Here is a 12,155-nt window from a genome sequence, read left to right on the forward strand (position 1 = left end):
AGCACTATTTTCTTAGAAAAATTTTTCCAGATTTTTGTTTTGGGTTACGAAAGGGATTTAATTCTTTATACACGAAGCCAAGTTGTATATTTGGGAATTGAACTCCTCATTTGTTGATAGTGTTATAGGCCAAAAGTCCGAGCCTTATGGGAAAAGAAATGCATATTCGTACATGGAGCTTTCTCTAATTTAGGGTCAATGTGGAGGTATAGCGCAAGCTTAACGCTCCATTTCATCACTCAAATTTGGTACCTTTAGAATAAAGTAGAGGAAGTTTAATCAGCCCGCCCTACATGGTATCAATTGATATGAGTCTAGAGCATGCTGGTTGATAATCTTGGAAGTACGGCGGTCAAGTTTGAATGCTATTTTTTTTTTCGATAAAAATGAATTTGGTGTGGTTATCCTGTTGGTTAGTTTTTCTTTCTCAGTTTTCAAATCTTTTGGTCAAGTTGCTTAGTTTACTAGTTTCCATTGCACATTCCACCACTTCCATTTTTGACATTTGGACTTCTGCCCTCACATTTTTCTTTAGATTGACTTGTAATTTCTAAATTATTCCACTGATAATGATGTTTCTTTAAATGTTATATTTATCTTATGTTATCTTATTATGGCCGATGATCCTTATTTCTTTTATATTTGTTCAGAAAATTGCATTTTTATTCTTTCATAAATAGATCTTATTGAATAATCATGCTGTGTCTTTCTTCTCAACATGTTATTTGAGCAGGAAAACCCTTGTTGCCCCACCTGCTACTTAGTTGACATTTTTCTTCCCAACCTTGCCTCACATCTCAACTAGGGTTGCCAACGAGCCAAGCTGAGCTTGAGTTATTCAAAATTGAGCTTGAATTCAGTTCTACGAGTTTAATTGACTCGTTTATTATGAAAGAGGAAAAAATATTCTAATTTGAGTATTCATTGCAATAAAAAAGTAAAAGGATTGCAAAATTAGATGAGAAATAATAAGATATCACTTAAGATAACAAAGTTAGATATAATCTTTAAATATTTTTAACCAATTTTTACTCGAGCCCTTGAATGCTACAAGATTTTAAGTTATTTCATTTTAAAATTTTTTAAGTGGGCTGACTAAGTTACCCCATGGCCTCAATGCTCTGCAATGTGCTTGTTGGCTCACTTTGTATTCTACTTGCATGCCTCGATTAATCAAATTGTGTTTGCACTTGATCTCTTACTTGCTCGCTCCATTTTTTGCTCATGCAATTTTATTTTATGCATTAATCACTCTTGTGCTTCCCTTTGTGCTTGCGCGCTCTTGCCTGCCTTGTGTTGCTGCTCTCTGCATTGCTTTGCTTCCCATGTACTTGTACGTCTGTGCTTCTTGGCTTAGATTCATATGCTTGCGCCTATTTTTCTTCGTTCCATTGATATTATTTCAATCATCTATTTTTCTTATTGACTATGTGCTTGCACGCTCTTACCTTCCTTGTGTTGCTGCTCTTTGCATTGTTTTGCTTCCCATATGCTTGTGCGTCTGTGCTTCTTGGCTTAGATTCATATGCAAACCTGTGCCTATTGTTTTTTGCTCCATTGATATTATTTCAATCATCTATTTTTCTTATTGACTATCATTTGCTACCCAGAGTATGAATCTTCTCTACATTGGTATGAATTCTTTCTCTTTCCTCTTCTCAATCTCATAAGGTGCCATGGCCTTGTAGTTTCCTCTAAATGATTCAAAATATTATCCCACCATTGGCATGTCAATCAAATTTATCTATTGTGATCAAGGCATTTCACTTTTTAGTTGGTTCACATGACAATCTCTTCCCCCTAGATGTTTCTCCTTCAGCTCATGATGATACTACCAAGTTCTTCAAATGGAAAACTTATGATTATGCCGTTTTCATTTGATGCTCCACAATTATGTTTCATGGACCTTTTATTGCACCACAATTATGTTTAATGAGATTCCCAATATAATGTGAGATTTTCAAGGTTCTATTTATTTCTAGGAAAGTTAGCACTTCTAGGGCATAAACATTGTATTGTGATTTATTTTTTATGCAACATAATGATTTGTTCCTCCATGATTACTATAGTAACTTGCAGGGTAAGTGAGATGAGTTACTTTCATAGTTCCCAATCAACAAACCATGATTTCTTAGTTGTTAAATATCTCCATGATTTTCATCCTTCTCCTCAATTTGTGTAATCTCAGCTGTGGCAGATTCTATAGTTCCCAATCATACTATTACTTTTACTTTTATTGTTTATTATAGAGATTTCATCTCTCTTAACACTAGTTTCTGAGAAGTTTGTTTTTGCTATGGGGCATAGTGACGGTCATGGTCATAGTTGTGGTCGGATTGAAGGTGTTCGTGGATGTTTGTATGCCTTACCCTCTGCTCTCAGTGTTATGTTTTACATATTCTCCTCCACAATCACCATTCCTCACAAGTTTTATCATGTACTCTCACAAAGAAGGTTGGTGATCATCAGATCATGTATTTCAAAGTTAAAACTCACTTGATAATCATTCAAATTTTAAAAATTTATTCTAATATCAATATCCTCATACTCGAAGATGGCTCAGTTGGATAAGTTATTTTCAGTATACGATATATACTTATATTCATGTGACTAATATATCAATATCCTTATATATGTCTTAGTCTGGCTCATTGGTTGCGGCTTTTGGTGTAAGTCCCTTGGGTCGGGAGTTCAATCCTTGCATAAGATCAAATTGCGCACCTTTCTGGAAGGGGGGTCCGCACCTCGGTCAGACTGTGAGGTTGGTCGGTGATCAACCTTTTGAATATGCAATTGATACTATCCTTGGAAAACCTTTGCAGGTAGACTTATATACAGTTCATTTCTCAAGACTCTTTATTACAAGAATTTTGATTGAATGAGATATTACACTACAGATGTAGAAGAAGTTTGACTTGGATCTGCTCACAATGGTTATTGTCAAAAAATCATTATGAAACAAAATCAATACTGCAAGCACTGCAAGATGTTTGGACACCTGCATTAGAAATGTTTCAGATTGCACCCGCAGTTGAGAATCAATAGTCAGAAGCAGTAACACACTATTAGTGCACTTCATGTGCTTGAACGCGCTTCCAACAAACCTGATGACAACCAACCTGAGGAGGGAATCACCACAAGAAAAGAGTTGGTGTCTGCCCCTGGGATTCCTTCTCCTGACCATACTACAACGGATAATGTTCAAATTGAAAATCAGGATAGTCCCGCAGCTCCTATTCAGGAAACATTAGGTGCAGGGGTAACAATTCATACTTCACATACACTGGAACCTATCGCGGTGACAACGACTGCCTTTCCTCCTACTGCGGTTCTAACATCAAATCAGATCGAGGATCACGTGAGCCAGTTTTCAGATGAAGAATGACGGGTTTACACTTCTCGGCGGAAGAAGAAGACTGGAGGTACACTCCAACTTGGAAATTTAATATATGATACTTTGGTGACTCCTAACAATGACACAACTTTTCAAAGTTTATTATCTGGTTCCGCTCGTAAAACTAGAGGCAGAGGCATGACTAAACTGACTCGTCCCTAGATAAATTTGTTTTACATTTTATTGAGTCTATCTGTATCTTTTTGTTGGGATATTACTGTACTTGTATCGTATGGGTAGGGTGACTCTTTTGGGCTCTTTTTATACAACCTTTATGTATCTTTTTCAATTTCAATAAAATCAGCCCTCGGGCTTTTCCACAAAAAAAAAAAAAAAAAAAAAAAAAAAGTACCCGATACAAACACTATTGAGTTGACCTAAAATTAGCTCCAGTTGAAATTGAAATCGTTGAGTTCAAGTTAGAATTATATTTAGTTCAATGTACTGGCACCTCTATGCCTGCTTATATTATTTCTTTTTTTGGTTTTGCTACAACTGCCTCATCTGATGTGCCTGACATTTTAGATTTAGGTGTTTCTTCAAACATGGCCTACAATTGATGTCTGATATCCTATATGAACCTTTTTTCCCTACCACTTATTCTTGTTGCCTATGATCCTCTTGCTCTGATACGAATACGGGACATGTTCATGATAATATAACACATTGTTTATTAAAAAATTAAGACATGAACATGAATTGGATACATCATTATAATATTTTATCTTATAAATTAGAAAAAATATATAGTAATTATATAAAATAAATAAAAATGAAATGAATTCTTATGATAATTTAAATTAAATCTAATCAATCGAAAAAAAAAAGTTGACCGACAATATCTTAAATTAAATTGAAGAAAAAAATAATCACATCATATTGTATATTATTTGGTTTAAGTTGAGAATATTGATTTCTTTTAGAAAAATAAAAAATAATCATTATAAAAAACTCTTAGAAAATAAAGCAGAATAAGGAAAATAAAATTAGTGCTATGTAGTTATTAAATTATTTAAGAAATATATTTAAAAGTAAAAGAGAATATATTTTTAATTTAAAATAATCTATTTTTAAGGATAACATTTTTTATTCATAAAACTTGTGTTGAGAATGCATGTTTGTTAGTTTTTTAATGTTTTAATTGAACACATTAATATTGTGCCTGACATGTATTTAGGTACGTGTTGGGAAAATGAGTTGAGTTTGAGCGATTTAGGATTTTGTTCATATTCAAGTCATTTAAAGTTTGATGTCTTTGCATTTAACTTGTGTTTGAAACTGTTTGTGAATAATATATTTGCGTTCGATTCTTAGAATTCGAATCGAACATGAGCCAAATAGGAGATTTATTGCGTTTAAAAAAATAAAATCTTAGATTTATCTGTTTTTAAAAAGGGCCAATGAGCTTGTCCATCCACTCCAACTACAATAATTCATAAACTCTTATACCCCACCATGGTTACAATTTCTAAAGACTAAGCTTTGTTCTATAATTTAAATAGTATAAAGTTAAGTGCCCAAATGATGTGAGACTAAATGAATGCAACATTGTTATGTTTTAATTTTCTTGTTATTCTCTTTATGCTTAGCCAAAATTAGGGAATGTTGGCACAAGTTATTGGAAATGTATTTTCACCTTTTTTATTTTATACGTGCGCGCATACACACATATTGAGCCGCTCTTTGTTTGTGCTTGCCTTGATTATTTAACAAATGAATTTAACACGAGCTTTTTAACGAGTCAAAGATCACCTGTTATGAAAAATTAGCTTTTCTTACAGATATACATTGGTTCGACATGACACACTTCATTATCACGAAGTGCTGGTGCATTATAGTTTATCAATGATGCCTTTTCTGCAGTCTCTCTCTTTATTTTATATGCTTTATGCTTCTAAATTTGCTTTCAATTTACTATCCATTTATTGTTTAATTAAATCTTATAATTATTGTGCTCTTTTACTATTCTCATCTTGTTGTAATTTATTGTAGTTTGTGAAATATGATTAGCGACGGTGCCTTATTCTCTAGCATTGTTCTATGTCAGTGGTATTGTAGCCTAGGTCAATTTGTATCTTCTCGACTTCAAAATTTTTTTATTATTCTTCCTCTCGATTTATTTTTGAATAAGACCCAATGAACTTGGGAAATATCATTACGCTTCATTTCCTTTTTCTAGGTTGATTATAGGTCCACATCATTTGAGTTGGTTCATTGTAATATTTGGGGCTCTAGTTTTGTTCCTATTCATTTAGATTTTTAATTTTTGTTTTTTGTATTGATGATCATTCTTGTGTTACTTGAGTTTAGAGTGAAAGTATGAGGTTTTGGTTGTCTGTCACTTTTTTCATCGAGAAATAAAGGCTCTATTTTTTATAATGATTAAAATTAAACTTGTTTATTAATAATGCCCTTAAATATATTTAGCCTCATTTCTTTTCCTTTGTTGACAATGGTGTCATTTATCAAACATCCTATCAATAAAAATATATAGCCTTAATTCCACTCAGACATGCCTCGTGAACTATGTTATTTTGGTATCTATGTTGATGATGTTCTTCTTACTAGGAATGATCAAGAACGGATGACTGAGGCAGAGCACTACCTTCAATGTTTTCTTTTTTTTCAATAAATGATTTGGTAACCTAAATATTTTGTAAGCATTTACAACAAAATTTTTCGTTTACCATCCCAACAACAATAGGCTACTAATCTAAAGGAAATACGTCCCTTATGTTGTAAACTTGCTAATATTTCTATTGATACTCCGAATACTATTAATTGAGAAGAATTTTTTTTTGTAAATTTTATGTTAACATAGATTGTTGGTAAATAGATCTGTCGTACCGGTACCAAACCCAATGTCTCTTTCTTTCATGGAGATTTAAGTTAGAATATGCAAGATCTTAATCAAGAACATTTGGATGCTATTAATCATATTGTTAGGTTTGCTAAGAGGTTCTTGGGGATGGGAATCCCTTACACCAAGGATGGGCATCTTAATGTGGGTGCCTTATTTGATGTTGACTATAATGGAACAGTTAATTGTAAAAAAATCATCTATGGGTGCTTTATATTTATTGGAGCTAAAAAATTCTTATCTGGGTACTTTATACTTATTGGAGCTAACTTTCTTACATGGGAAAATTTTAAAACGATGAAAAAGTAAAAAAAATTATTAAAAAAAATGGAGCAGATCAAGTATAAAGTCAGTATTTGCAATTATGACACTCCAGATGTAAGATGTTCTGGGTCAAACCACTAAAGAGGGATTTGTCTTTTGGACTGAATAGCCTATAGTCTTATATTGAGGCAATTGTAACCAACTACATTTCTAATTATCTATTATTTCATAAAAGAATCAAACACATTGAAATTGATTCATTTATTTGTGCTTGCAAGGAAGTTTCTCACTTGTGGTTCCGGCTGTGAACACTTTGTGGATATATTCACCGAACTTTTTGAGTCATTTAGTTTTCAAAAATATGTAACAAGTTCTACCTTAGGGAAGAGTATAAAGTTATATTATTATTGCTGGTAGTCCTTTATTGATTTGATAGTCTTTCAGGATATTGTATTCTTATTCCTATTATTAATAGGAGATTTTTCTAATAGATAAACAATATTTCTTTCCTCTCAACATTTTCCAGAATAAATGTCTTTGCTTGCCGTGATCTTGATGATGTGCTTTGTAGTGTCTGCATTGGCAGAGTTCTGCAACCCCTCCCATTGCGAGCATTTTATCTAGATATAGGTATTTAATGGTCTTGGAGGATTGTTACGTGCTCTTATTCTTTAGATACTCATATGGGCAATGGTTCTTAGTCAGTGGATCGAACTTATGGGCTGCTTCTGCAACACCATTGGAGGCTTTGTCTCTTCTTTGAGACAGGTACAGAACAATAGCAGAGAAAACCAGCTGAGGTGGAGGAGGGTGATGGTGGCATGGACGTGGTGGAAATGGTTGAGAAGATGATATTGGGGCATTTTGATATCCTTGTTATTAAAAAAATCATCTTGTAAAGTGTCTGGTGCTAACATTAATGGCATTCAGCCTTTAGGCTCCCAAAGAAGGTCACAATTATTGGGAGTAACGTGTAATGGGACTTGAAGTATATAGACCTGAATTTTTTTTGCCCAAAATATTATGATGTTAGTATCATTATCTAAGAAATAATAGTGGAAAGTGAGGACAGTTTTTTTTAAGGCATTCTTACAAAATAAAGCATATTGTACTATTATTTGTCTTCACTTGCTCGATATTGTTGTCTCAAGGCTTTCTTTCTATTTAGTGGATGGATCTAAATGGAACTGAAAATTTAATTTTCTTGCTTATGATGCGACTCAATTTTTTGGTGCAGGGAACTTGCGAAGGACTTTGTTGTTGCTGGAACAGCAGCCGAGTCACTCTATGGTGCTTGTGAGTCCATGTACAAGCCTGACATGGTTAGTTTATTTTCTTGGTTGAGTCCATGTACAAGCCTGGCATGTTTAGTTTATTTTCTTGGTCGAGTGCTTGCCAGAATTGGCAACTGTGGCCAATTCTTTTAGAATTACCTAGGTCTTTTAAAAAATTCACACCAGTAGCATTTCTAATTAAAAAAATAATAATTTGCATAAAAAGTTGGTTAATGTAAGCATTTTTAGATTAAACCAGCTTACTCTCATAATTTCAATTTTTTTTATTTTTTTGATGGGTTCAAACCCTTGACACTCTTTGGATAAAGGCAATACCGCTCAACTAAGTGATTGGTGTTATCAACCAATTTTTAGTTTTAATGCTATAAAATTCTGTTATGATTAGAGCTTTGGATCCCGGGGAACTGCACCAACTAATGGAAACAATTGTCTGAGAGTGGGCACATCTTTTTATTATTTATTCTTACAGAAATGTACTCATCTGCTTAATCATAGTAGGCTTTAAACAAAAGAGGGAGAGCTTTATGGCAGCAGAAGGATAAGCTTAGAACTAGTTGTTTCATTATTTCTTTTCGAAACTTGTTATGTCTTTAATGTTTTGGTCCTCATGCATATATTGATACGCTTTCATTATTTATTTTGCCGCTCAAGGAACCTGAAGAACTTTTTGAGATTATTTCACAAGCATTACTAGCATCTGTGGATCGTGATTGCTTAAGTGGATGGGGTGGCCACGTCCTGCTTGTGTAAGTGCATTTGGTTATTTTGTTTAAATTTTGAGATTATCTTGTTGGTTTATTACGTCTACAATTTATAGAAACTGTGCTTATTATAAAGAACTTTATTGGTATGTCACTGGTCGGTTTCTAGGGACTAACAATACTGGAGTTTTTCTGTGATGTTTTTATTAACATAACAGTTATCATAACTTGCTTGGAAAAGTACTAGTTAAATAATTAAGCAATTTTTTTGATAGTACCATATGTTAAAAGAAAAACATTTGATTTATGATATATGTAAATTCTGTGAATTCCTTAACACGCTACTTCCAAAATATGTAGTAGCAAAAATGTTCATGTTTAAAGTGCATGACATCATATATATATATATATATATATATTAATATGCGACCAGAACTCCGAGAGCTCCTTGCCGATCTTCTCCGATTTTAGTAGTTGTTGTCAGCTGAGGGCATTAGACAACTCAAATGCGAACTCCTTGGAATCTTTTACTCGATAAATTGGGCGGCGAGTGCGGAATCAATTACGAGTTGCGACCGTGACACCGTTTGCAGGCGTCTGCCCCAAGTGGTCGTGGCTCCATGAGAAGCGCTTTAATTTTGCTCTATGTTCTTGCAGGATCTATTGTGATTTGGCCATCGTATCTGCTTTCAGTTTATGAGAGAACTGACACAGCTTGTGCGACGAGCTCGGTATCACCAACTGTGACTTTGAGGCGCTCGATCAGAAACTCTTTGAAGAGGCGTCCTGATCCAAGTAGCAGACCAACGAAGAAAGTTGTTCTAAGCAGTAGAACGATTATGCGTTCTTCTGTGCGTCGAGGATAACCGCCACGAACTCCTTAGTTCCCTTTGGTGACGCCATAGTAAAGAGTCTGACGCCCAGGCAAGAAAGTCATGGAATAGCAGCTTTCGCCCGTACAAACTAGCATCGTCGCCACAATCTCTTTCTTGTGCTAGCTGCTCACCACTCTTACGTTAGCGTCGTAGATGAGGGTGGCGAGCAGGCCATAGAGTTGCGAACCCAACTGATGTTGGTGATGACGATGTTGTGGTTCACGCTAAAGCTATCCGGCCCGAACAACTCCGATGTTGCTGACAATGCACCCGTGAACTTGAACCCAGTGCTCAGCCCCACCAGAGCCATCAGCACTAGTAGAGCATGCTCATTGTTCGCCTCGGCATTTGCCACAAGCTGCAAAAAAGCCACCGACATCATCACCAGCACTGCAGCGAGCCACCCAATTCCATCAAGACCATGTGCACAGAGTCTGACGTCCAACGCCGCTCGTGCATCGTGAATCCCTTTATTTTCTTTAAAGACAATTCAACATTCCGATCCGGTTAATCAATTTTATATCAGGAGAGATCGAGGGAATAAAATGTAGATAAAATTATGGCTGCATAGGCTCAGGTTGGCTGGCAGCAGCCTTTCAGGATCAGCATGGGCACATTGTTAGTGGACTTATATAAAGTCTATTTGCTGTCATTAACTATAGATATCACTGACTGCTTCAAATGGCACAACCAGATCTCCCCTCTCAGAATAGAGCCCACTGTTGTCTTCCTTGCTAGCTTTCTCGAACAGCTAGCAAATGCCAGCCTCCTTTATAGCCTTCAATCCACAGGTCTTCCTGTCACCGCCATCTTTTTCAGAACAGAGATCCATTGCCGCCTCGATATAGAAGTTCAATTGCTGAAGTCCTGTGCTTGTTCATCTTAGATTAAGCCATTAGTCAACTTCCAGGAGCTGGATAAGCACCATGCTGCCAATCCCATTGTTTTATTTTCTTTTTGTAAGGATGATAAGTCAGCGGGACAATGACAGTTAGAGATTATGGTGGCTAGAAATTACCATTAGGAGTTTAAACATACTTTCGAACTTGAAATATTTGCAGTAAATTCAGATTTGTATCTTGGGTCTTATCCAATACATAAAGAAGAGCTATAAGAAAATTTAAGGCTAATCTTCAAAATTGTTTTTTAGTTATTATCTGTTTCTTTCATTTATTTTAGAGGAGATTTTCTGTCATAGTTGATTTAATGACAACATGCGAAGGAGACAGAATGCTGTTTCCATGATTGCTGGTGTCAAATTTGTGGCAAATTAAGCACATGTTGACCGGCAATAGTTTTTTATGCCTGGGAAGTTCTCTTCTACAATTTATCATTTGAAAGAATCTCCAATACAACCAAATTGCTCGCTTCCACATACTGCAGGTTCTTGGGCTTAGAAAGCTATGTTTTAATTTTTATTCTTGCAGTAAGTCTTTTTTTTTTTCTTCTTAATCTAGGCTTCATATAGGATAGTTTCTTTGTGGTGTTTTTCATGGAAAAACTGTTAACAATAATTAATGACGATTTTTCACAACCTCTTAAGAATTTTTTCGTAAAAACATATTGGAAATTGTGGTTTTGAAAATAATCGTTTAATGCAAAAAAAGATTGCCTCAACAGAAGCAAGTCTATCTGTAACGAAGTGCATGACCTGAAGCTAATACTAAAATCTTACTTCCTAATACTATTTTGGTGGTTGTGTACTGGAGTTTTAAACCATTATACAGTATGTGGAGAAACCTCGCCTTACTTGAACCGAGCTCTTAACAGTTTTTTCCTATTCAGAACTCTTAGTGTGGAAAGAGTTTCTGGCGTATTCTAGTAAGTTATTGCATGCTATGAACTGACTCATGAATGGATTCATTGGTGGTAGAAAGAAGAGGCATAAAGCCAAAATAAAACTAATGTAAAGAAAAACTAGAGATTAAATCTATAAAATAATATTTCTATTCGTAGTTTACATGTTCTGCTGTCCTTAAACCAGTGACGCAATAGCTAATTTTGACTGATTCTCTCCATTGATTCTTTCAGATATACTTCCCGCTCTTTGTTTATTTATTTTATTCCTTATGTTGTAGGACACCAACTGAAGTGCAGGAAAGGACACTAAAAGGAAGAATGGATTAAACTTGATTGATCTGTGGAATAATGAATCCAAACGGTTACTTTTCTTCCCTACGATGCCGCCTTTTTAGTTTAAAAAGATTTGCCAAAAAACTTTCTGTTCTATAAGAACGCATCTTATTATCTGGGATTCAGATTTTCTGTTCTTCAGGTGTTCATTTTGTACTGAAACTATTCTGTTAAATTTTTATGCATTTAGTTACGATTTCTGTTTCTTTTTATTTTATTTTATTTATTTTTTATCACATCATGATTGTTTCTTTTTATTTTATTTTATTTATTTTTGATCACATCATGGTTTAAAAAGATTTTACATAAATAGCCATATATATATACACAAGCGTATTAAAAAGATTTTACATAAATAGCCATATATATATATATATACACACAAGCGTGCGCACACACATATTTCTGATGGGAAGGATAAATGATTAAATATTATATTAGGGTTTGTTACCTACATTGCACTCAAAACTTCATTAATTAAATATTCCACACTTAAATCATTCTAATTACAAAAAGTAATAGCACCCCCCGTTCTCTCCCATCTTCCCCGTCTAATTTTCGGGGATCAAAAACGTTGGTTAGGGTTTTGTGGAATGGAATTCTGTGAAAGCTATATATACATGGGAACTAGGG

General features: G+C 34.6%; 1 protein-coding gene across 1 annotated transcript in view; it reads left to right on the top strand.

The window, feature by feature from the left end:
- Window positions 1–11,758, top strand: part of LOC110019633 (proteasome subunit beta type-3) — a 32,454-nt gene extending 20,696 nt beyond the window's left edge. Inside the window, exons 5-7 of the mRNA XM_020717375.1 lie at window positions 7,756–7,840; window positions 8,465–8,559; window positions 11,468–11,758. Of these exons, the coding sequence (XP_020573034.1) occupies window positions 7,756–7,840; window positions 8,465–8,559; window positions 11,468–11,516 (229 nt within the window). The 3' untranslated portion in view covers window positions 11,517–11,758. The remainder of the gene's footprint in view (window positions 1–7,755; window positions 7,841–8,464; window positions 8,560–11,467) is intronic.
- Window positions 11,759–12,155: the final 397 nt, after the last annotated feature.

This window comes from Phalaenopsis equestris, unplaced genomic scaffold (genome assembly GCF_001263595.1).
Source record: "Phalaenopsis equestris unplaced genomic scaffold, ASM126359v1 Scaffold000065, whole genome shotgun sequence".
Lineage (NCBI taxonomy): Eukaryota > Viridiplantae > Streptophyta > Magnoliopsida > Asparagales > Orchidaceae > Phalaenopsis > Phalaenopsis equestris.